The following is a 27,392-nucleotide window of genomic DNA, read 5'->3' on the forward strand; positions in this document are numbered from 1 at the left end:
ACACGTGGCATTGGATCATTTTTCGAGTGTCACATGGCGAGGTCAATGACCTTTAGCAAGATTTGAAAATCTTACTAAATTAGTGAGGTTAGCCTTACCTTTACATCATTACTGACAATCAAACCATCCATTCCGCCAGTTGTCAAGATGTGATTGTTCCAATCGAGTGACCCCACTCGTGATCGATGTCCTCCTCGCAATGTTCTTAGTTGTCAATTGGTTGTTGAGTACCATAGCTGAACCTCGGAATTGTTCAAGTTGACAGCACTGTGACGGCCATCAGGAGCCCAACTCACACTCAATAGTGGGTGGCTTGTTCTTGAAAGCTAGGATTTGGGTTCTGTTCATGTTGAATGTCTCGGCAAGTTATTTCCTGTAAGCCTCTTTTGATGGAGAACTCGCGACTGGGTTTTCCTTACCTTTCCTTGCCTCGGTTAGCATGTATTGCGAGTAGTCAAAATCCATTGCAGATCGGTTCGGGATGAATCCGTCCAAATTTTTTCTGGAAGTTTTTCTGTGGTGGATCTATTCTTGAAGAGGGTATCGAGATTGGGTCTTGTTTGAAGAAGTAAATGATCCTCCTGTGTCCATAATGTTAACAAAGAAAAAGAAAACAAACAAACAAACAACCAACCAGCAAAGAAAAGAAGAAGAAAGAAGAAAACCTGCAAAACAGATAAACAGATCAAACAGAAAGAGAAATAAAAATAAAGCAAAACCAGAAATAATTATAGAAGAAAGAGAAAGAAATAGAGATGATTGATGGCATTTGTGAGCTTTGAGCATTGTTGAGAGAGAGAGAGAGATGTCTCTCTGTTGCTGATTTTCATCTTCTTCTTTGTGGAAAAGAAGATAAAAACAGTAAAGACTGTTTTCTGCTAACGGCACACCATGTAAAAATATTTTTTTGATTTTTTTTTCTTGGAATCCTCTCTTCATCACGAACAACATTAAAAAAGCCAATTTTTTATTTTCTTAGTGCATCACTCAAAAATATTTTTTTTTTCACAACTCGCCGCATATGCCTAGTAATGCACTAAAAAAAGTCATCCAATTTTTTTTTCTTTTTAGAAAAAAAATATAAATAAAAATAACTCTCATCCCAACCACCATAATTTCATCCTCAATTTATGTCAATTTGAATTTTTCATTATTTAGGAATCATCAACCACCATAATTCCATCATCAATTTATGTCAATTTGAATCTTTCATTATTTAGGAATCATCAAAAGGTGACCCTTAATTGAATCATAAAAAAAAAGTGCCAAAAGTATCCAAAATTGAACCAAAAAATACTAATAAAGGATAATACAGACCCAAAAATAATTCAAATAAAAAAAATGCGTCATTCCCTATGTCATTAACCTTTGATATCCTGCATTATTTACGGTCATTCTGAACGACCCCAAATTGAACCATAACAAAGATGAGCCAAACAAAAATATTCAATATCCCAATCAATGATCACCAACAGAGCCAAAAGAATGATAAAAATAAAAAATAAAAAAATAATAACTAAAAATAAAATAAAAAACTATGTCCTACTAGCAATGCTCCCATACTTGGGACTTTTCAAGTCTGATCCTCAATAATCCCCAGTGGAGTTGCCACTGAAAGCGTCCTCAATCCGCGGGGTGCGCGGATCCACTTTTGACCCTTGAGGTTTAGGAGTCGTCACCTAGTTATTACGGTCTATAAATCGAATACTGACTCTAAACGGATAAAGAGACTAATCTACTAAAGAAAAATTAAATCCGGGGATCACATTATGGGGTTGGAAGGTGTTAGGGTTTGGGAAGGCTAGGAAAGCTTTTTGACCTACTTCTCTTAGGGTTTATCATTTCATACGAAAATAGGGTGTGAGGACTCCTATTTATAGATTTTTTTTAAGGGTTGATTTAGATAGAATTAGTGTTTAATTAGAATTCTTTTAGTTAGAGTTGTATTTTAGTTAGAATTGTTTTAGGTAGAGTTGTATTTTAATTAGAATTGTTTTAGGTAGAGATATATTTTAGTTAGAATTCTATTAAATAGAGTTATTATTTAATTAGAACTTTATTAGGATTTTGATTTTTGGTCTTATTTGATTGACTTTAAGATTTTGACTTTAGTCTTACTTGATTGACTTTAATATCTTGACTTTAGTCTTGCTTATTTGACTTTAGTATTACTTAATTGACTTTAATACCTTGACTTTAGTCTTGCTTGGTTGACTTTAATTTTTTGGAGAACCCCCTCTATTATATCTTTAATTCTTTGGACCCCTAAATGGAGGGGTCCTTGAAGAAATATCTTGGCAACCTTCAACAATTTTGCCTGAGAGCTTAATTGATCGATTTTTTTGGTTCAAATTTTTAAATTAATTTTATTAATGTTTTACTTTAATTATTTAATATTTTATTTATTAATTTCAAAATTTTTAATTATAAAAATTGTGAAATTACTGTTTTACCCCAAAGAGGACTTTTCGCGTTTTAAGTCAATTTTTGATGTTCTAAGATGTTTTAGAATCGATTTTTCATAAGGAATTCAATGGGAATGTTGGTTTGTATTATTTATGAAATTTTTTGTGTGAAATGGTCGTGAACTTTATGAAGGGTATTTTCGTAATTTTGTCAAATTTTGTGAAATTGGCGAAATGATGTATTTAGTTTTGATGTGTTGTTTTATTTGTTCGAATGAGTTTTCCTAAGTGTAATGTAGGCTCTAGGGATGTTTTAAGGCTAGGAGTACTTTGGTAATTTGGTCATTTTTTAATGATTTTTATCGTGAAGCTTCTTTTTGTTTGAAAAATTATAATTTCTATGTTTCTAAGGTCATATTTTTCTAGCGTAGCGTGGTTTCTAAGTTTTGTCAATTCGAGATACCTTATCTGGATTTCTGAAACATATCTGGTAACAAAATAAAGCATTGAAATAATCATCTATCATTGGGAACCGTTGTGATCGGGTTGAAGAGTTGATTAATCAGGCGAGTGTAAAAATGGGGTGTCTACACGGTCTAGCATATCACAATTGGATGACCATTTATCCAGTTCAAACTGGTCGTTAACTAAGAACTCAATACTGAGTTCAACTAACGGCGAGGTTGACCGTTTGACGAGTACATACTAATAGTGATCACTAACTAGCCCAAGAGACCCATCACATCGAAACTTATTAAGAGGCATTGCATGTGAACCCCGCCTACGTCTACACTATACAGAGACCACATTTACATATAATGTTCATTAGAAAATAAGTAGGAGAAGTTTCTGGATCTCATAAGCTATAATATGCTCTAAGATATCCCATACTATCAAAGAGCATATAACATCTAGCGTTATCCTAGATTGACTCATCGCTTTCAGATACACAGCAACGCTTCACTTTTTATGGGTTTTCTACGAATTTTTTCTAGTAAATAAAATAATTTATTTTATATATAGTATATCATTTCTTTTAATAGAAATACAAACAAGGTCTGGTAATGCCCTCCAGTGACAATCATCTATCATTTCCATCTATCAACCATCCCATCCATCTATCTATCTATCACGTTTTACGTGGCATGACCACTACGTAAAATTGGAGGCATTGTCCCATCAATCAATCGAGAACATACGTTCTCTCTATCCATCCATTAGTCAAATCGATCAATCTATTATCTAATTTCCTATATATCTATCAAAGTAATTTCACCTTTAAAGTAATTCAAAACTCATAAAGCATCAACCAATTCCATTTGATGGCTTTGATTGATTCAAAAGACTCAGAAAACACGATAAAACCATAAGATGTAAAAGCTAAACATCTGTGAAAATTTGGCTAAGTGTTGAAAAAAATGATTTTTCAAAATTGTCGAAATTGTTATCGTTATAGAATTGGAAGCAATCCTCAAAGGTTTAAAGTATCTTAAAATGCAGGGGCACGTATAAATTATCGTGAATTCAAATTCGTTGTTGGCTGTTAATTATATTAAGAAGGAATGAAATATGCCTTGGAAATTGATTAGCATATCCAGAGATATTAGAAGAGAAATGCAGTGGTTCAAGTCAGTTACGATAGAATTTATTTGACGAGAGATAAATACAACAGTTGATTGGATAGCTAAAAGAGGAGTTTTGTATGAGAAATTTTGTATTTTAGATGTTTTAAATGTTCCTATAGACCTTTACCATATCCTTCTTGAGGATATAAATGCTTGTTATTTTCAGCATTAATAGATTTTAATAAACCAGGGTGCGACCCTTTATAGCCTTTAACTTATCGATAAAAAAAAGTTTTTGAAATTGAAAAATGGATTTTTGTACATGAAAGCCCTCGACAACATGAGAAACACCATAAAAATTTTATTACTTAATTCAAAGGAATGTTTAAGATATCACGTTTTGAAAATCAGGTGAAGACATCGAATTTTACGTTTTGTTTTTTAAATCAAAAATCACATTTTGATACGATGAGATTTGGATTTTAAAACCATTTCCAACGTTTCGAAATGGAAGGTAAAACCTTAATATCATTAAAGAACATAAAGTAATTGAAAATTACTTAAATGTTTTTAATGAAATAAAGGTAGGAAATAAGTATACATACTATATGAAAGCAAAAAAAAAATTTAAACTCAACATTTGGATTTATTTATTTTTTTTCGAATTATTGTTTTTTCATCGAAACTTGGACCAAAATCGATCCAAACCTTATACTACTCATAAAATACATAAATAAATAAAAATAAATAAAAAATAACCATGCAAATATGGTCCAATATGTTCAAATATTTATAAATGTAATGAAACAATCAATCTATTAAATATCGCATGAATTTTCTATGAAATTATTGCATAACTAGAAGGTAGAAGGGAAGATAACCTATCTCGAGTTATTCTCTACGGTTCAACGGAGTCTAAGGATTACCTCCTACCGATTTCAAAGATTTTCTTTGACGAAAATCAACGTTTCTAGCGTCCACGCGTAACCTTTGATGAGAGGAACAACTTTCTTTCTTGCAGTAAAGCTCGGATCATTCTCGTTTGGTGTAGATCTGAGTTGCCAATCACGAGGAAAATATGTTTAGTTTTGTTTGGAGAGGAGAATAAAAAAAAAATCATAATTTTTTAATTAGAGACTGATATTTATAACTTAAGTTGGGACATACGTGCCATTTCAGGAATTATTTTTTTCAAATGTTGATTTGGACATTTTTATACTCTATTTTGAGTGATTTTTCGACACGAATCTAATGGTATGATTGGATTCCTCAAATAATATTTCTAAAGTGTCATTTACTAATTTAGTAATTATTTGATGCAAAACTCGAGGATTTAGTAACTTTTTCGATTGACTTCTGATTAAATTATGCTTACAGGCTAAAGTATGTTTCTCGACCATTCTAAATCTATTCGTGAAGTTAATTTTTTTTAAATATTGAAAATTAAGGATCCATACTTTTGAATCAACGTAAAAACTTAAAATTCTTTCCTCGAGATATATATTAAGATTTTTATGTCATTACACTTTCCTAGTCCAAATTTTTTAAGGACCTCACTATGATCAAGAGAAGAACCCATGTCCCTCGAAAAGTTATAATGGCAACTGAAGTCTCATTTTTTTAACTGTATGGTTGTTTTAGTCTTTTGACAGCTAGTTGTCCCCCCAAACATGATCTGCTATTGGTCTCTCATATTATGGACAACAATCAAAATTGATCAATACCATCATTTTTAAAATTTGGTGGGTATCTCTAATATTCATCAAAATGTAGGGGGTATGTAAAAGTCACCTTGGACATTGGTAGGGGTGTCAATGGGTCGATTCCGGTTCGATTCCTATGATATATATTTGGAACCATTACCTTTATATTTTATCGGTTCTGATTTTAAAATAAGTGAAACCAGAATCGGAACCATAAAAAATCATGGGTACCCGTCGGTTCCGATTCTCAATATCGAATGAGAAAAATTATTTCAAAATCATTATAATAAAAAAATTCTTCTAAAAAATAATATATTATTTGTAAAGTATCAACTTAATAATAATTTGTTCTACTAAAATGATGATTTAATGACTTTTATTTTAAAAAGAAATGACTCTTCTTAAACTCAAAAATTTAGTTTATATGAAATTTGAAGAATTGTATATCATATATGTTAATTTTAAAATATAGGATTACCTTGAATCATGTATAATGTAAAAATAAATGACAAAATAAATCGGTTCTGAGTACTCACGGGCACCATCGGATAGAACCTAATGGTTCCGGTTCCTATCAGTTCGGTTCTAATAAAAAGGGAATCGGAATCGGGGTTTTCGATTTCGGTTTCGGTTCGGTTCTGGGTAACTGGTTACCCATTGACACCCCTAGACATTAGACAACAGGTAAGGGGTCATGTCATCCATTTTAAACTTTAGTGGGTACCTCTAATATTCATCAAAATGTAAGGGGGGGTATGTCAAAACCACCCTTTACTTCTTTTGGTACGGACCGAAAATACAAAGTAGTATTTGCTTTTAGAAGGCCAGAGTAGAGGATTAGGAACGAGGAGGGTAAGAGCTTCAGAGAAGGTTGTAGCGGCGGCGGAGGCTAAGGTGATCTCTCTCTCTCTCTTTAAATACCGACAAATAATGAATGTAAATCTCTTTCAGTCATTTTATCAAACAATTTATGGCTAAAGCCTAGCTTAATTTGGTTCCAAGGTGATAGTTGGTGTTGGTTTTGGTGCTGGAGTGGAAGGAAGTTAGGGTTGCTGTTGGTGAAAGAAGGGATTTAGAGGGTTTTCAGAGGATGTTACGAAGAAACGTAAGACTAAGGAGAGAATACCTTTACAGGAAAAGCTTGGAAGGGAAGGAGCGTTTACTCTATGAGAAGAAGCGAAAAATCAAAGAAGCTTTGGAAGGTTAAAAAACAAAAATTCTCAAATTTGTTTACTTTCTCACAGATTTCATTTACACGTTTATCTGGATTTTGTCTTTTCAGAGGGAAAACCAATTCCCACAGAACTCAGAAACGAAGAGGCAGCCTTGCGTCAAGAAATTGATCTCGAAGACGAACAAACCGCGGGTCAGTTTTATTCTGGGATTCCACACACAAAAAGAAAAAAAAAATTGAAACTTTTTACCAATCATTGCCTAGTAGTAGTGTCTTCTAATCAAATTTACACTCACATAAGTACACATTTGATTGGCATAATGGATGATATGGTGTTATTAACTTATTGTTGCTCTGTTTGGATTTAGTACCGAGGAATCACATCGATGATGAGTATGCAAATGCCTCGGAAAGGGATCCTAAAATTTTGATAACCACATCTCGAAATCCAAGCAATCCTCTTACTCAGTTTGTGAAGGTTGATAATCTAACACCCCTTTGTCAATTCTGTTGGCTTTATTGAATTCTTCTGCATGGGTTTCTACTTTTGGTTTTGAGCTTTGATTGTAATTGAGATATTATTGTTATTCATCTCAGGAACTAAAGATTGTCTTTCCTAATGCACAACGGATGAATCGTGGTGGCCAGGTTAGTCTTAGTCATCTTTTCGGTCTGAGTTTTTTGTTAATTTTTTTTTTTTTTTTGTGGATACAAGTTTTAGGTATGATGAATCACTAGATGACATCTTCGCTACCGATCAAAAAAAGACATCTTGACTGAATGCTAACTGATAATTTTTTTTTTTAAAGAAAAACAACTGGTACTTGGATAAGTGTTCAAGCTGATTTGTATGTTGTTTGAGAAGTTAGCTGATTTGTGTGTTCAAAATCTAGGATTGGAATCCAACAACAAAGCCTTATCACAAAGATTTAGGGTTGACTAAATGAATCGCATTCCTGCATGCCACTGTGTCCAAAGCCACAAAATGGAGTCCAAGCTCCATAATTTTGTTATTACTTTGAGGTCTTAGTCTGAAAGAGGCAGCCTAAGTAGTAAGTCAATTTTATGAAAATTGGCTGATGTATTTTGTGCTATTTCATAAAATCAGTAGATTTCTTATTAGTTGCTTGAGTTGAAACCATTTTCACTAGAGAGGGAAACAACTGGGAAAAGAACATAGGAAAATCAACTGCGAAACTGGCCCAATTTTTTTTAACTGATGAAGGAAATGAGATATGTATGACATTATGAAAACATGAAGTTCTGGGGAAATGATAGAGGAGCATGTGTTTCACCCAGCATTTCCTAGACTTTTTTCTTTCCTAACTTCTGGGAAACCAGACCACGCCACTTCCAATATGCTTTTCCCTGGAATCACTGGTTCTAATAGGAAAAACATTTCATAGAAAGTGTTGTTGAAATAGAAAAAATCAAACCAATTCTTAGTCAAGTATGAGTTATATGAATATGCATCTCATGTCATTAGAGAAGGACACTATGATCTTGCTCCGACCAATAAATAGAGCTGGGGTTATAGTTGAAGCTGCCAGTAGAAAACTGAAATTACTCGTTATAGTAGGCATGAAGGAGCTAAATGGGTGGTGGACTATTTAACAAGTCCATACCTTCTAGCGCATTTCCTGACAACTTTGGATGAAATAGAAAGTCAAAGAGTAATAATGAGTCAACTAGAGTTTTGAAACATGTGTCATATCATTGGGGAAGGAAACCATGTGGTGGACCATGTTACAAGTCATAGAGTTGGTTAGACAGTCATGCCCTGATACAACCCAATTGCTAAGGATATGATGCAGCGTGGGTTTTAAAATAAGGATTCTTTTCATGATATCCTATCATTTATAAATCTTGTTGAATCCAAGACAAAGTAACATTTTAATGAAAATTTAATGGATTGGCAGATGGAATGTTAGTATGAAATAAATAGGTTCAAGCAAGCATGAGATTAGTTTTCTGCATATGTTGTACCCTTTGTAAATGAATTGAATGTACCAACATGTTACATCAAATTGTTGGATATTTTTCCACGTCAGCTTGTTCCCTTGAGTATTTTACACAATGTAGCTAGGGGAGAAAAACTATGAATGGTGCTGATTTGCTCATTTGCAGGTTATCTCTGAGATTATTGAAACTTGCCGGGCTCATGATTTTACAGATGTTGTGCTGGTGCATGAGCATCGTGGTCAGCCAGATGGTTTAATTATTTGCCATTTGCCATTCGGTCCAACTGCATACTTTGGGTTACTCAATGTGGTGTGCAATCTGAACCTCTCTTGTTTTTGTTTTGACTTCTTTTTGGCATTATCTTGTTCGGTATTGGAGATTCTGATCTATTATTAATTCGCAGGTCACAAGACATGACATTAAAGACAAGAATTCTGTGGGAACAATGTCTGAGGCTTATCCCCATTTAATTCTTAACAATTTCACTAGCAAGGTAAATGTTATTCTTTGTCTATTGATTGGAAAGAAAAGGTTCAATTCTTATGCTTTATACTTGACAGTCATTCTAGTAGGGTATTAGGGTATTAGGTAGTTTGGAAAGTTTCTTATCTGTGCATGAAGGTGACTTGCATAGTTCATGTCATGGTTCTAACTTCTAAATCTAGGTCTGTCTCAGCCAAGACATCTTGTTACAGTAAGGTACTGGGCTTTACCTTCGGGTGTCTATCCCCTTGTTCCGAAACCTTAAGTATAAAATGGTTTATTATCTTGTTTTTGTAATACTATTGTCTTTTATTTTTTATGATAAGTGTAAATTTTATTGAAGGAAAAGTGGCCAAGGTGGCCCATAGTACAAGAAGATAAAGAAAAGAAAAGGAGATAGACAAAAAACAATAAAAAAACAACTAGCCCAAAGACTTTACTGCACATGGAAAAGATCATCCCTTTAAAAACAAAATCCTCAAAGAAAACCCCTTCAAAATCCTTGCTTAATCTGCTCCAATGAAAAAGCCAGCCCAAAATATCCAGAATGACCTCTTGGATAGTCTCTTCTCTCCATGGAACACCCTTCTATTGTCTTTTTTATAACATAGATAGTAAGCAACTCGTTGTTAGCATAATTAAGTGTTGATAATGATTTAATCTTATTTATCGATAAAAAGAAAAAAAAATGGTTTAATCTTATCAGAACATGAGGTCATTTTTAAATATGCCTTCTTCTTTCTAAACCACGACATTTTTGTTTGTCAGCTTACGAGGTGCAGAAACAAAACAATTCTTTGAACCTTACTTCATGCTAATTACTTCAACTACAATATAGATACAAGGTGTTTGATACGATTCTTTTGATTAGCTCGAAATACATCCTTAGACATGTGTCAAATAATAATATATTAGTAGTATTTAAGGGTATCCTAGATAAAATTAAGTAAAGGAAGAAATATATAAAAGGTAAAATAGAAAAAAACTGTATGTGATAGAGTTATCCATATATGATAAAACACGAGTGTAGGGCCCACTCTAGCGACAATTATGGGGGATAAACGTCCCCTTCAACTAAGTTCTTGAGTGAGGTCCACCTTACTCACTTTATTGCATTTCCTTTTCACCCCTTCAAGTTTGTTGTCTTTCCTCTCCTTCTCCCCAACTTTTCAATAATATCCCTTCAATTTGACTATCGTTCCACTTTTACCCTCTTTTTCAAACACTATTATTTTCCTCTTTTACCGCTTCAACTTTATTGTATTTCGTCTCCTCCCCCCTGTTTTTAATAATATCCTTTCAATTTTACTATCTTTCCTCTTTTATCCCTTTTTCAATCATACTCCTCTAACTTTTCTATCTTTCCTCTTTTACGCCTTTAACCCATTTTATTGGTTTTCCTCTTCTTCCCCTTTCTTAATAATACCCTTCCAACTTTTATTATTTTTCCTCTTTTACTCTCTTAACCTCAAATACCCCTCCAACTATATTATTTTTCCGCTTTTACTCCCTTAACCCCAGAGAGGATGCTTGTGTTGTAGTCATGGGTGAACTCTAGTCCAATAATATAATGGATTGGGATCCGCTGACTCATGGAAAAAACACACGATCCCAACCATGTAAACATAAAATCTAACGATTGGGATATATCATTGAAAAAGCATCCTCGAGATTTGTGTTATTTGGATACTTAAAATTTTTGACCGTTGGATTTCATGTTTACATGGTTGAGATCATGTGTTTTCTCGAGTGTCGTTCTTCATGAGTTACCAGAGCCCCACCCTAATATAATTAATATACAAATATTTACAATAGGGAACCAGCTGACCTCAAATTTCTGGAGTAAGTCTTTGATGATTATGACATTTAAAATGAGTTTATCTAGAGTAAAAAGATAGAAGCCAATGACGGTAGTGGAGTGGGGCAGAGCTTTTTTGTCTTTACTTTTTAAGGGGTTGTGTGTTTTATTGAAGTTGTATAGCTTCGCTTTTTGGATTCACATCATTCATGGAGTTCATTTCTTATTCCAATTAATGGTTTCAACTTCTAACAGATTTCTTTAATTGCTTGATCTTGAATCCTCAAACTGTGGGGCAGTGCATAACATCTGCTTTATGACTTGTGACAAGGACATCCATTTTTATGGGGATTTGTCTTCATTATGTCGTTCTCACATCTTTTCAAGACAATTTTAAATATTTATATTATTTTATTTTTAAGCTATTATTCTATATTATTTCTATGTTTTTAATATATACCAGCTTATTTAAGTTCTTTCAATAATTATTTACGTAACACAAACTAAAGCGTATTTATAAAATGTCTCGATGTGTAGAACAAACTGTGTGGACATAGTGACATATTGGCTTTTTAGGGGTGCTTTTGACACCAAACACATGCCTGTGGCATTTGTTACGGTCTTAAGGCATTGACTCCCCTGATGGAATTATGTTGTTAACTTGATATTTCACGCGTATCTCTATTACTGTATATTTACACGATTATTATACGCTGTAATCCATTTTGTGTTGATTGATGACAGCTGGGTGAGAGGACAGCAAACATTTTAAAGCATCTGTTTCCAGTCCCCAAGCCAGATTCAAAACGCATCATTACATTTGCCAACCAGTCTGATTACGTCTCATTCAGGTTGGTTGATTGCTGTGTGATATTTTTTTTCTTTTGTTAATGTCATTTACAGATTTGAATACGGTTTAATTAATGCGGAATATTCTTTTCTCATTTATCAAATAAATTTGAATATTCTCTCTGTTTATAGTTAGAATGAACCCTATTTTAATGTTTATCCAGTTCAGTAATGGAATTCATGCTTGCATCACCAACCATACATAAAATTATTCCAGGATGCATTTCATCATAACAAATGTGCTACATTGTTCTTGCATGTAATTTTAATGGAGTCATCCATTCCAATGTGTAGCTGTTGGATTTTCAAATTTGACAGTTATAAAATACTTAAACTTCTTGTTGATTGCTTCTGTGTTTTGTCATGTGAAGATATTCTAGGTGCTGCATGAACCACGGTAGCATTCTTGGCATACATTTGGCTCAGGAGCTCAATTATGTCCATAGTTTTAAACTCGTCTGAGATTTGAGACACCTCAGTCGAGTTATCTCGGTCTCGAAATCTTCTGAGCGAGATCGTCAAGGTGAATTGATCATCACATTGACTCATCCAAGATTTGAGTATCTCGGCCGAGATTCTGAAAATCTTGGCTAACTCTTCCTTTTTTCACCCAAGATTTGAAAAAAAAAATGTTCTTGATCTTTCCTGAAACTAACTACTCTATCACTTATAATATATGTTAGGAGCTCCTGTTTTGTGCCATAGCAGCCCCTAGGGCTGTGTTTGTTTTGTGCGACAACAGCAGCCCCTAGGGCATTCGTGGTGGGCGCTTCTTATGTAATGGGCCCCACATACATTTTATTTGGTATTGTTTGATATATAGGAAGAGAGCAATGTTGTCAAATGTGGTCACATATGCTATTTCAAAAACAAAAATCGCATATGTTACCATCGCATATAAAAAAATTTGCTATCTGACAAATATGCGATGGCATATTGCCCAATCTGCTTGAAGGATATTTAACTCGTAAAGACCACTTTATTTTCTATTGAGGAGCAAGTAGATTAGTTTTCTTCATATATATATTTTTTTCCAAATTATTGAAAAAAATAATCACCTTGTTCTAAGGGAAAATGTAACACCCCAGGCATACGATAGTATAATATTGTTCGTTTTAGGCTGAAGCTTGCACGACTTTAAAACACATTGTACTACATAGGTTTTGGTTTGTCCTTATACACCCAGATCTAAATATTCTCTTGTCTGATGTTGGACTAATCGCACTCCCCCCTATTATTTCGTCTTGCCATGTGACGGCTGCACTTTGACCCCTCGGTCTTTGCAATCCTTTTCACGTCCAGCCAATGGCATACTGGTGAGGCCATGACGATCTCCCCACCAAACAAGAAGTGCCATCTTCGGCTTTGATATCATTTGTAATGCCCCAGACCCACAATAGTATAATATTGTCTGTTTTGGGCCGAATTCTACATGACTTTACGTAGGGTTTGGTTTGTCCTTATAGACCAGGATTTGAACGTTCTCTTGTCCGATGTGGGACTAATCGCACTCCTCCTTGCCATTCCACCTTACTATGTGACGACTCCAATTCGACCCCTCGGTCTCCGCATCCCTTTCCACGTCTAGCTAGTGGCGCACTGGTGAGGTCGTGACAAAAAATTATCTTATTTAATTAAAAAAAAAATAACAATTTTTTAAAAATTACCAAAAACAACTCACTAAAATACTGATATCGTCCCTTTACTATTAAGGCTTTTAGGTCATCTTCGTCATTCAAATTCATAAAATACATAAAAAGTTGGATTGTCCAACGATTTAAGTTGTTTTTGGTAATTTAAAAAAAAAAACTATTTTTTTAATAATTAACTAAGACTTTTGACCCTTTTTTTGTTGTTGTAATTTTCCGTCGTTGTAATCGGGTTGTCTCATCCAAGACAGAGATGACTTGTTTGAGTCATCACGTACTCCATGGGATCTGAGATGAGATGGGATATCAAGTTTACAAATACAAATAATTGTATCAAAATTTAAACATGCATATTATTTTCTATACATCAAATTTTTTATTTTAATTTCTTGCATAGGTCTATAATATTATTTCAAAGTTCCTCAATCTCTCTTCTTTTGCCTTTAGATTTCTTTTGTCCTTCCTTTATACTTGTTTTAGGAGTCCTCGTCTCCTTGTACCATATGAACAAGCTGCAACCATTTTTCCCTTTTTGGAAGAAGAATCACATAAAAAGGCATAAGCCAACCCCTAAGATATAATTTAAACCACGTGAATTGTGTATAATACCCACATATTCAGAATGTAGGTCTATTAAGACTTGTAGTTTTTTTTTTCCAATGACTTTGATGTTTACTTCAATGTGCTAAGGAAATTCTTTTAGTTTTATTCTCTGTAGTTTTTGGACTGTAAGATTGGATGGCGATTGAAAATTCTGATTTAGAATGAAGAAGAAGTAACTTGGATTGGCATGTCTGCACTAGAAATATATATAGGCGGATCATGGTACATAAGTAGAAACATATGTAAAAACAATGATTTTTCAAATTATGGGTTAGAAGTTTTGGATTGAGCTGATTTTTTGTGAGGATGATCTTTATGATGAGATCACCCTCACAAAAAATCAGCCGAATCTGAAACTTCTAAATCCATCAAGAGTGGTTTACAAATTATTGGTAAAAAACCGATGATCAACATTCTAAATCACTTTTGATGGGGTTAGAAGTTTCAGATTGGGCTGATTTTTTTTGGATGATCTTTTCATCATAGATGTCATCCTCACAAAAAATCAGCTCAATCATTTTGAAAAATGATTGTTATATTGTTTTTACATATATTTTTACTTATGTCCCATGATCCGTCCCCTTATATAAATAAATATATTTATTTATTTATTTAATTTTAATTTTTTCCTGTTATTTCTTCTGTTGTTGGTGCATGGAAAAGCTAGAAAAGTATTCCTTTCCATTTCTAATGCAAATATGACATCAAAACGGAATGTAAAGTTATGAGGGAGAATGTCCTAATTCTCGGTGGGGCACTTGATATGTGTACCTGCCGTAAATATGGACAGATAGTGATTTTGTTGGCTTTAGGTGGGCATTGGGTGAGTACTACAATGCCCATAAAGGACCCACACACACACACACACACACACACACATATATATATATATATATATATATATATATATATATATATATATATATATATATATATATTATTTTTTTTCCTGTTATTTCTTTTGTTGTTGGTGCATGGGAAAGCTAGAAAAGTATTCCTTTCCATTTCTAATGCAAATATGACATCAAAATGGGATGTAAAATTATGAGGGAGAATGTCCTAATTCTTGGTGGGGCACTTGATATGTGTACCTGCCGTAAATATGGACAGATAGTGATTTCGTTGGCTTTAGGTGGGCATTGGGTGAGTACTACAGTGCCCATAAAGGACCCACATAAATGGAGACACAACTAGAGATGATTATTGATGAAAGTATTTTTTTTATTCATAAGTATCTAAAATTTTATTAATAAAGAAGAAAAAGGGGTCGGGATGACCTACCACCCAAATACAATACAAAGACAACACAAAACAAATATAAAAAAATGTTACAGGGGGCACAAAGCATCCCATTTGAAAACAAACTCCTTGAAAAAGACTCTTTTAAATGCCACATCCACCTTACACTAATAAAACAACCCACCAAGAACCTCCAAAAATCCTCCTGTTCCTTTCCAACCACGTCCCCCAGCAAATTGTGAAAGGGAGAAGAGTCCAAAGAGTTTTCTCCTTCCAAAGAACAGATTTGAATTCTAGCTCTTGAAAAAGAGTAAACAATCATTTGGACAAACTCAATAGAAATTAAACAACTGTAGGACATGATACCAGATTATCAATGGAAGTTTTGAACTTCAAGACTACTTGAGGCACCTGGTATCCATTTAAAATTTAATGGAACAATGACTTAGAGAAGAAACCACTAGCTGCACAAGTGTACTTAAAGCAGGTATACGAGACACAAGATATAAATTTCCCATAACTAGCAACACAAAGAACAATAGGAAACGTGTCTTTACCTCAACTACTTCTTTGGATAGGTGCACAATTTTCTTATGGTTCATTACCCCCCAATGAATTGGCCAAGTGCGATCCATTCAAACCTTGATGAGATAACCGTATTAGCAAATGACCATCATATGAATGATGTTGTTGGTTGCTCCAAGAATTTGCTATGCTTCAAGATATCATACTACCTTCTCTCCTTTGCAAAGGTCATCTGACTCTTCACAAGTCTATTGCTGAAAGAGAGTCTATGCTTGATGAGAAGGCTTGACGGTTTTCCATTGTGTGGGTAGGCTAATTTAATGAATATATATGCCATGTGGATTCACTATGAGTGTAGCACATGCGGATTCACTACGGGGTGAGGTAGCCGGTGTGGGAATCTTGATTCTAAGCAGTTATAGCGGTCCTTATATATCGTATTAACAATCGAAATATGGTCGAAAGAAAAAATCTCTATTTGATGGGGCTTCTTCCTATACCTATGAATTCCATTGGACCCAGAAATGATACATTGGAAGAATCTTTTGGGTCTTCCAATATCAATAGGTTGATTGTTTCGCTCCTGTATCTTCCAAAAGGGAAAAAGATCTCTGAGAGTTGTTTCATGGATCCGAAAGAGAGTACTTGGGTTCTCCCAATAACTAAAAAGTGTATCATGCCTGAATCTAACTGGGGTTCGCGGTGGTGGAGGAACCGGATCGGAAAAAAGAGGGATTCTAGTTGTAAGATATCTAATGAAACCGTAGCTGGAATTGAGATCTCATTCAAAGAGAAAGATATCATCTCAGTTCCCTATAAAATCTTCTTATTTGTTTGGTTGGCTTTCCTTGGGAAAATTCTTACGATGGACAAATTGATTACTCGGGGTTGGATCACTCCTAATTGTTGTCCCCTTTGTCAGAAGGATGGGGAATCTATCGGCCATATTTTAATTCACCTCTCCTTTCTCATCATATTTGATCAACTTTCCTTGGTATTTTCCGTATTCAATGGGTCTTTCCTAGTAAGTTCTCCTCATTGGTAGAAGTTGGCCCATTAATGCTTTCTCGTCCAAAAAAAGACTCCTTCGGGCTATTCTTCCCTCGGCTATTGCTTGGAGGTTGTGGAGCGAGAGAAATAACAGGGTGTTCAATAGTAAGATGAGAACGCTCATGGCGGCTACTTGGAGATCTTGGGCTTGTTATACCTTTGGTCAAAACAACATATAGAGTTCAAGGGAACTATTTTTAATGACTTTGTGTTTAGATGGAACTCTTTGTGTAATCATTGATGCTTTAGCTTTTCTTTGTTTTGTTGTTCTTTGAGAGGCTCCCTCGGCCTCCTTGTACTTTGCTATTCTCTCTTTTTCAATATATTATACTTATAAAAAAAAAAAAGATATCAAATATCTAGAGTTTCTTTTGGTATCCTATACGAATAATCCGATCCGCAAGGACCATGATTGGGAATTATTTGATCGTTTTTCTTCGAGGAAGAAGCAAAACATAATCAATTTGGAATTCAAGACAGCTATTCGAAATCTTAGTAAGACTAGATTTGTTATCTCATGTCTTCAAACAACAAGGAGCTGAGTCAACTATTCAATCAAATGATATTGAGCATGTTTCCCATCTCTTCGCGAGAAACACGTGCGGTATTTCTTTGCAAAATTGTGCTCAATTTCATATGTGGCAATTCCGCCAAGATCTCTTCGTTAGTTGGGGGAAGAATCCGCACGAATCGGATTTTTTTAGGAACGTATCGAGAGAGAATTGGATTTGGTTAGACAATGTGTGGTTGGTAAACAAGGATCGGTTTTTTAGCAAGGTACGGAATGTATCGTCAAATATGCAATATGATTCCACAAGATCTATTTTCGTTCAAGTAACGGATTCTAGCCAATTGAAAGGATCTTCTGATCAATCCAGAGATCATTTCGATTCCATTAGTAATGAAGATTCGGAATATCACACATTGATAAATCAAAGAGAGATTCAACAACTAAAAGAAAGATCGATTCTTTGGGATCCTTCCTTTCTTCAAATGGAACGAACAGAGATAGAATCAGACCGATTCCCGAAATGCCTTTCCGGATATTCCTCAATGTCCCGGCTATTCACGGAACGTGAGAAGCAGATGAATAATCATCTGCTTCCGGAAGAAATCGAAGAATTTCTTGGGAATCCTACAAGATCAATTCATTTTTTTTTCTCAGACAGATGGTCAGAACTTCATCTGGGTTCGAATCCTACTGAGAGGTCCACTAGAGATCAGAAATTGGTGAAGAAACAACAAGATGTTTCTTTTGTCCCTTCCAGGCGATCGGAAAATAAAGAAAGGGTTGATATATTCAAGATAATTACGTATTTACAAAATACCGTCTCAATTCATCCTATTTCATCAGATCCGGGATGTGATATGGTTCCGAAGGATGAACCGGATATGGACAGTTCCAATAAGATTTCATTCTTGAACCAAAATCCATTTTTTGATTTATTTCATCTATTCCATGACCGGAACAGGGGGGGATACACGTTACACCACGATTTTGAATCAGAAGAGAGATTTCACGAAATGGCAGATCCATTCACTCTATCAATAACCGAGCCGGATCTGGTGTATCATAAGGGATTTTCCTTTTCTATTGATTCCTACGGATTGGATCAAAAAAAATTCTTGAATGAGGTATTCAACTCCAGGGATGAATCGAAAAAGAAATCTTTATTGGTTCTACCTCCTATTTTTTATGAAGAGAATGAATCTTTTTATCGAAGGATCAGAAAAAAATCGGTCTGGATCTCCTGCGGGAATGATTTGGAAGATCCAAAACAAAAAAATTATTTTTCCTCTCTGCAGGGACCAAGAGATTGGATCTATGGTAGCTGGTGTGGGATGACAAAGTGGATGTAAGTTTGTAGGCCAAGAGATAACCATGATCCATATTACAACACATTCGACCCGTTTCATCTAGAAGGCATCAACTCTTCTGAGTTGCTGGATGAGAGATGCACATTTTAGTCTTTTACCACTCATCTAGCCTTTAGATAAGGGGCCCTAGTGCACAAAGAAAGTGGACTAATTTTCTTTACAAAAGCGGAGCTCCTCTTAACCTCATTCTCCCTCTAATGGGCCTCTCCCTCCATGACATTCATTCCTTTTCCCATCCAGCCAGTACAACTCCTCAAAGAATCATCTACCTATTTTAGGTGGGAAGATGGAGTCACTTTCCTGCTACTCTTTGACATGCACATGTCCATGCCTTGTATGTGCAACAATATTTGGAATCCACGGGGGAGATCAATACACTGACCACATTGGTAGGCCTTCTACTATTTTACTCCTCCAAGCTAGGTTACCTCAATCACCTTGGTGTTCAATAAATCTTTTCTAGTTCTTTCTCTTTTTATCTATAAGTTTTTTAACTTATTAAGAAAAATATTATAACTTGATTTTACTTATTCAGAATTGAATGAGTTGATTAAATTGCACTCAAAGCATATTCCATTTTATATATTATTTCTGGTTTAAAAATGAAAGATGTAGAATTTAACATATTCGCCAAATAATACTTTTCCTTTTTATGGACAATCAGGAGTTGTTACCTCTTATCATCCTACATGTGATAATAGGTAGAAAATCCGAGATCCATTCTCCCTTCTTTCTTTACTAAATGCTAAATTTCCATGGACTTCACACTGAACCCTAGATTATGGAAATGTTAAGAAAGGGTAACATGTATTTAATTGATGTGGTGCCCTGCAAAAGAATCTAGTTGCTTTTTGTTTTGGTGATATTATTACTGTGTGTAACTTCCCTAACTTCTCATCAAAGGCATCTTCATTTCTACTTTCTGCCTTCCTACTTCCATTTTGGCGGCAGTAGCATTAAAATCTGACTGTTAAATATAGAATCCAAACTGTTGTATTGTACCATGATTTTATTTTTTTCTTGATTGCTTTGACTTTGGTGTACATATTTGTTTGATTTGGTGCAGTATAACTGTTTGCCTTGCTTCAGTTTTAACATTTCTTGAGCATACAGGCATCATGTATATGAGAAACACGGGGGTCCTAAATCAATTGAACTGAAGGAAGTCGGTCCACGTTTCGAATTACGTCTTTATCAGGTGATTATCTGGCTGTTTAGCTTGATTGACGTGTCTTTTGTTTCCTGGTACTTTCTCATCTACTATGTTACTTCTCTGCCCTTGGTAATAGTTTTTTGGTCCAAAAGATCTTTAGAACAAATTGATTCCTGTAGATACGGGTATATTTTCTTATGTTAGTTGTTAGCTTGTTGCTAGCATTGTTAATTGGGTATGTGCCATAGCCACATAGATGCCAAGTTTCAGTGACAATAGGTGTCCACTACATTATTCTTGAGGTAATTATAATGATGTTATCTGTTGAAGTATTATAATAATCTCTATTAGGCTAAGGGCAGGGAGGACCATTGGAAGTTCATAAACCTTATTTTGATAAGTTCATAAGTTGCTCCTTTTTACTGGTTGTATTTTCTTCTCAGTGGGTAATTTTTTTAATGCTTCAGATGTTGATTCTCCAATGCAAATTCCTTCAAATAGGATTATTTGTTTTATGTAAAAGAGGAAAAATAAATGTTTTGTGCTCATATGGTTTCTGAGTTCTACTATTGCTTTTGCAGATTAAATTAGGAACTGTGGATCAGAGTGAAGCCCAAAATGAGTGGGTTATCCGGCCGTACATGAACACTTCCAAGAAACAGAAAGTTCTTGGAGATTGATTGACCCAATCTCAGTAATTTAAAGCTTTTGACATTGAAAATCACATTTTTGAAGTTAATTTTATATATTTTGTGAGGATATGATTTCGTCATAGTTAAATTAATGATTATTGTTGGTTTCTTGACACAATGATTCAGTGTGTGTTGTTAGTGGCTTAGTCAGTTATTGTATTTGCTTAGTTGTTCAGTTATCTTCTTTCACTCATCACCCATTCCTCGAAAGGGAGACTGGTCAATTGCAAGAGGTACCTATCAATTTGGTATTAAAGTCCCTCGTGGAAAGGGAGGTAGCTTGAGTTGCACAGAACCTGAGGCCAATGTAGACACATTGAAAGCTCCCACCAGTGAACAAATCAAACAATTAAAGCTATTTTGCAACAATTAGCAGCTCTCAATGTGAGGTATGACCAAATGCTTCGACAAGTTGTGCAGTCAAAGGAGGGTCTGAGATGTTGATTGCAGATTCACAATCTAGAGTCAAACCCCGTCAAATTAGGCTTCCCTCATTTTGAAGGAGACCCTTCGGGATGGGTCTATTGTGCTGAACAATTTTTTCAATTACTTCTAGACAACATCTGATCAAAAATTCGTCATAACTTCATTCTGTTAGGAAGGGGAAGCATTTCAATGGTACTGTTGATTGGATAAAACCCAAGTAACTCCTTGGGAAGAGTTTGTATCTTCAATTCATGCTCGTTTTGGTCCAATTAAATTTGAGGATTATGCAGGGGGCACAAGCCAAGCTGCGACAAAATGCGTCTGTTAAGGACTATACATTGCAATTTGAACGCTTAGCCAATTGAATTGATGGTTTGGTTGATGCTTTTTTCATTAGCATCCTTGCTTGTGCCTCAAAGAAGAAATTTGGATGATATGTGCAGATTTTCCACCCAACCAATCTAGCCATGGATATTGATCTCGTTAGATTGCAAGAAGAGAAGCTTAATGCCAGACACGTTTGACAAGGCTCAAAGCTAACAAGGTGCCACCTCCACAGCTCAGTATTTCACCTAATTCTGCCAATCAGAAGGGATTGTGGTTTTTTGTTTTAATTGCGATGAAAAGTTCCATCTTGGTCATTGATGTAAAACTAAGACTCTTCCTTATTGATGGGAGTTGGTCAGCTGATGGAGAGGACGGGGGCCTAATGACTTGATGGAAAACAAGGGTAATGAGAATTATGAAAATTTGCTCAAAGGACGTCTAGTTACTATTCTAAGTGATTCAGGGAGTGGCACAACTTTAGTGGACTCTTCGATCCTTAGAAAAATGGGTATGAATTCCCAGTCTGGCGATAAAATTCAAGTAGTTGTAGCCAATGGCGAGATATTGGCAAGTGAAGGAAAGTGTGAAAGTTTAGAAATAACATGCAAGGGATTACTATTATAACTGGAACAAATATTAGATTCGGCCAAGTCTATAGCTCGAGATTCGGAGTTGGGACATTATTCTCCAATGATATCATGAATTTTTTTTCCTCGACCTCAAAGCCCAGACCATAGGTCTTAGCCCAAAGGTTCTCACACTTCTCCAGTTATAATTAGAAGCCCACATGTTCTCACATGTTGAGCAGTTGAGAAACTCCTCACACATGATCTCCTTCGTGTTAATTTGTTTTGTTGCATTTATATATACATACCCAATGAGAATGTAAGTCAGTCCAACAAATCAGAAAGTTCTAAATTCAATACTTTCCTCTACTTTAACTGCCTCCACCTAGAAATCATCTTATCAATAGAAGGCAAACCTGTAATTGTTAGACACTATTGGTATCCATATTATTAAAAAAAAATGAAGTAGAAATGATCTCTCCTCATGTATTACTGGTTTGCAAACATGATGGGTGTTCGTGCTTATGTATCTATTACCATGCCCTTAACGAAAGAGACTGTAAAAGACAAATTTCCGACCAGTAATAAATGAACTAATTGATGAGTTGAATGGAGCACAATATTTGTCTAAAAATTGGACTTGAGATCTTTGGTACCGTTGGGGTCAGGTTAGTGAAGATGTCCCTAAAACTGCATTTCAGAACATGAGGGATACGTTGGATTCTTAGTCATGTCCTTTGGGTTCACTAATGCTCCCTCCACTTTCAAATCTCATGAACACAAATTTTCAACCTTTGCGAAAATTTGTTTAGTATTTTTCAATGACCTTTTGATCTACAATAAGGTCTTGGGAGGATCATCTTAACCAATTAAAGATGGTCTTGGATTTCCTTCAAGCTCACAAACTACTATCCCACAAAATCAAACAATGCAGTGCAGTAGCCTATCAAGCACGATTTGCGAAAGGCTAAAAGTGCACAATTTCGGACTACTGAAATTTTTTGCGATTTACTACAGGCAACTCTCTCAAGAATGGCATCTGTAGAAACTTCAAAATTGTGCATTGGTCTTTGTCAGTACAAAATGACAACACTTTGGCAGGTTCCATCTATCTGGTGAGGACCGAAAGCAGAGAAGAAGTCAAAAACCTACTCCTTGAATCACTTCTTAGAACCCCTAAATCTAACCCTAAAACCTCCTAGAAATCCAGACACCAGAATCCCATCTGAAAGAGAAATCTTAAACCCTACTTGACACACTCTTGACCCTTCTAAAAGCCTGAAAACCCTTCCAGAACCTCAAACTCCCCTCCCACTCCCCTCGAAACCTTAATGGGACAATTGGACCTTTAAAGCCTAGTCCACGCACCAAGTCAACCTTCTACCAACTTGTAATATCGGTTTGGTCAGTCCAGAATGACAGCCCAACCACCCCAAAATGTCCTCAGAGCATACTTTCAAGCAAGGCTAACAAGACAACACACAGACCGAGATTTAAGGTCGGTCTGTGCTATGCCCTATAATAATGACACTTCACCCCTTATTTTCAACACACCTCTCTCACCCTCTCAAGCCTACAACTCACTTGAGCTCCCATTTACTCCCTTGATACTTTTCATTTTTCAATGACTCGACCCGATATCCCGACAAACCAGAAACCCTAATCCCTTTACCTTGACCTTCATTAAAATCTTCCCCCATCACCCACGTAGTCAAAACTCTACCCGAATCGACCAAACTAATTCCCATTTTTCCTGAGAGTATTGATCAGCTGCCCTATTCCTGATCCCACTTTGCCTAACACTGCGGAAGCTCCGCCAAAATCCTGACTCAGATAGAAAATCGCATCGGAGCTCTGCCAGATCATCCGATGAGCGCACGTGTATAAAATTGTAAATAAAGAAGTGGTTTAAATTTATAAATTATAATTCCCAATACGAGTTCCTAGTTTTAGTTCTTACTCTAGCGGAGTAATTTGGAACACTTCCTTATGCATTGTGTACTTGGAAGGACTAAACAAAACAACTAGAGGCCACTCCGAAAAGCGTTTACTTCGCATCAATAAATCAAGATCACTTTAATCATCCCTCTTTCCCTTGCACAAATTATCATTCAATCACACTCGTTCACCAATCAAACTATCAAATCTGCAAAGCAAAACACGAGGCATAAATCAAAGCAAATATAAAGTAGTCATCCCTAAGGACGGGGAATCGGGGTGCCTAACACCTTTCCCTTTCTCAACCGAATTGCTTACCCACATCTCTGAATCATGCAAACCAAATTGAGAGACATCTTAATTGACGAGTGATTATTCACACCCCTTGAACCTAAACAGTGATGACTATCAATTTCATAGTACATCGAGCTCCCCCTCTCCCACCCCCCTTTTCAACTGAACTTTGGGTGGAGTAGGACCCCAACCCAAGGAAGTGTTAGGTCTGGCCGAAATGTCAGATCTGGAAAGAAGAGAAAGAGAGGGTGGGGACCCATCACGAAGGCAGACGCTATAATGTCATTGAAATACCCAAAGTGCCCTTTTCTCATCTTCTTCACATGGTTAAGTTTTCCAACAACAATTGCGATCATTTCCGATGACCTGTGATCATTTTTGACGATCTTTGATCATGAATGACGAATGGAGAATGATATTCTCTTAACATCTAGATGCATTTTTTTTTTTTATAATTTCAATGATTTATAATAATAAAAAATGAAGAACAAAGTTGAGAGTCAAAAAAAAAAAAATATGATTATATGGTAACTTTTGATTTGCGACTATGATTTATGCATTTGGGTATTTTGAGGAGATTTACCAAGTATCGAAGTTGGAAAAATGAAAAATCTAGTTCACATTACAGCGTCAAGTTCACCATTTAATTGTTGTCGAGTTCAACGATTTTTTTCTTATGAAACTATTGTCGAACTCGACAGTAATTAAATAAAAAGATCACTTTTTCACTTAATGTAAGTTTATCACGTTTTAACTTAGGTGGTGTTTGTTTGCGCTATTTTTCAGTGCTTATTGCTGAAAAAAATTAAATTTAGCACTTTTGTCAAAATAGCGCGTTTGTTTACTAGTGCTTATTGCTGAAAATAAGTGGAAAAAATTCAGCACTATTTTGATGCTGAAAAAAAGTGCTGAAGCGGTAAGCACTTCGCTTTTTCAACACGGACAAGTATGCCCTTTGTTTTTTTGAGCATGGACAACTATGCCCTTATTCTTAAAAGGATATTACCTCTTATATCCCATGGATAAGTATATAGACACCCCACAAATTAATAAGCCCACACCATAGCTAAATTATTTTGTCTTATATGGGTTAAAATTTTTGGAATGAGTTGATTTTTGGTGAGGATGATCTCTACAATGAGGAGATCATTCTCACAAAAAATCAGCACATCTTGAAACTTTTAACCCTATCAAAACAAGTTCAAGAATCGTAAATTGTCCATTTTTTTTTTTTTTTGAAAACTATTTTTAACGAGTTAGAAGTTTCAAAATAAACTGATTTTTGGTGAGGATGATCTCTAGACCATATAAATTATCCTCACTAAAAATTTGGTCAATCCAAAAATTTTAATCCATATAAAACAAAACAAAAAAGGCTATAGTGTGGGTTGCCCTTATTAATTCATAGGGTGCTTTTATAATTACACATCCTTCATTTCCATCGAAAATTATTCATAAAAAATTAAGTTCTTTTTAAAGTTGATTTCAAATTTTGGTGACTTGTATGACATTATTATTTTTAATTTGAAATTTTTGGGCTTTTATAAATAGAAATTATTATTTATAAATTGAAGATTTGAGTATTATTTATTATTTAAAAATAAATTGTATTTTAATTTTATAAGAAATAATATATTTTATTGTGTTTGATAATAAATAAGCATTTAAAACATGCAAACAATGTATAATATGATTGTAAGGGTAACAAAGACAATTTATCAGTTTCAGCAATGTGTAACAAACATGATTCAGCATCTAAACAAACAACTTTTTTAGCACTTAAATTCAGCGCTTATAAGTTTCAGCGCTTAATGCTATTCAGCACTTATTTTTTTCAGTTTAACAAACAGCACCTTAGTGTAAAGTTTACCACTTAGTGTCAATTTTACCACTTTTAATTTAATTACTGTTGAATTCGTCAATATTTTCAGAAGAAAAAATAGTCGAACTCAACAGTAATTAAATGGTGAACTCGACACTATAATGTGAACCTGATGTTTCATTATTTTTAGTTTTTCCAACTTCGATACTTGGTAAATCTCCTCGAAATACCTAAAATGCAAAAATCATAGTTTCACATCAAAAGCTACAATGTAATCCTTAAAAAATTAGAATCTCAATTTATTTCTTCATTTTTTTATTATAAATCATCGGAAAAAAAGAAAAAAAGAGAAAAAATCTAGATATTCAAAATTAAGAGAATATTATTCTTCAGTTGTCATTCATGATCAAAGATCGTGAGAAATAATCGCAATTGTCATTGGAAAACCTAATTATGTGAAGAAGATGAGAAAATGGTAGTTTGGATATTTTAAAGACCTTATACAGGTGAGATGAGGTTCAGGGTTAAAAAACAAAAGTTTACTAATTTTGTAAGCGACCGACCAAAACTTAGGGACTAATTTAGAAAAAAAGTCCCTCCGCCAAGGTCATTTTCCCTAATTAATATTATCATGATCATTTTCGACAAAACTAAAATTTTAATCCCACGATCTCAGTAATCACTCTAGTTAGATTTTTTAAATTATAAAAATATCCCTATTTATATTAACTACAAATCCCCTTTATATAAATAAAATTATAAAATTCCCAAATTGGTCCAGGGCCTCCAGGCCCTATCTATGATAGTCTTATTTTAAGCCTTTACTAATCGTCGTTTTGCTCAAATGGATGGCCACATCATCAATCCAACACCACAGTGCTCTAAGTTTCATCGAAAAACTCAGATAAAAAAAATACATATCTTTTGAGCTTGATCCAAGGTTTTAAAAAAGGATGGCTATCAATCCAAACTTAAAATTAAAATTCAACAATGAAAAATAACTTTTTTTTAAAAAATTTTTTTTCAAAGTTCCTAGAATTTTGTCCCCCACAACCCTGAAGCATTGGGTCATGTTTTTGGATGCCACAAGGTGAGTCCAGGACCTTTAGTAAGGGTGAAGACATTACTAACTCAATAAGGATAGTAAGACTCTGATAAACTATAACTCCCACAAACAATCATGAAGTTCATTTCCAAAAGAGTGTTGATAATCTGACTTAGGCACATGGCAACTCAATCAACTTACCTAACATGACAGGCTCAAGAACCATAGATGTGCTCTCTTTGGGAT

At 34.8% G+C, this 27,392-nt stretch overlaps 1 protein-coding gene and 2 non-coding genes across 4 annotated transcripts; all 3 read left to right on the forward strand.

Moving 5' to 3' along the window:
- The first annotated feature begins 6,412 nt into the window (after nt 1–6,412).
- IMP4 (Ribosomal RNA processing Brix domain protein) lies at nt 6,413–20,846 on the forward strand. 2 transcript variants are annotated; one of them, XM_086455511.1, is made up of 10 exons: nt 6,413–6,567; nt 6,676–6,875; nt 6,956–7,039; nt 7,216–7,325; nt 7,445–7,495; nt 8,975–9,118; nt 9,213–9,302; nt 11,835–11,941; nt 19,997–20,081; nt 20,618–20,846. In XM_086455511.1, exons 2-10 carry the CDS (start codon nt 6,764–6,766, stop codon nt 20,714–20,716), a joined length of 882 nt encoding a protein of 293 aa, XP_086311637.1. In that variant the 5' UTR covers nt 6,413–6,567; nt 6,676–6,763; the 3' UTR covers nt 20,717–20,846. The 2 variants fall into 2 exon arrangements, with proteins under 2 accessions (XP_086311637.1, XP_086311638.1); XM_086455512.1 differs by having other exon boundaries at nt 6,427–6,567; nt 6,683–6,875.
- Nucleotides 14,948–15,053, forward strand: LOC147393304 (small nucleolar RNA snoR103). Its single transcript, XR_015182474.1, has one exon. It is a non-coding gene; the product is annotated as a small nucleolar RNA snoR103 (small nucleolar RNA).
- On the forward strand, nt 15,268–15,373 carry LOC147393305 (small nucleolar RNA snoR103). Its single transcript, XR_015182475.1, has one exon. It is a non-coding gene; the product is annotated as a small nucleolar RNA snoR103 (small nucleolar RNA).
- Nucleotides 20,847–27,392: the final 6,546 nt, after the last annotated feature.

The sequence above is a fragment of the Akebia trifoliata genome, chromosome 10, assembly GCF_017979445.1.
Source record: "Akebia trifoliata isolate Shusen 1 chromosome 10, ASM1797944v1, whole genome shotgun sequence".
NCBI classification, from domain to species: Eukaryota; Viridiplantae; Streptophyta; class Magnoliopsida; order Ranunculales; family Lardizabalaceae; genus Akebia; species Akebia trifoliata.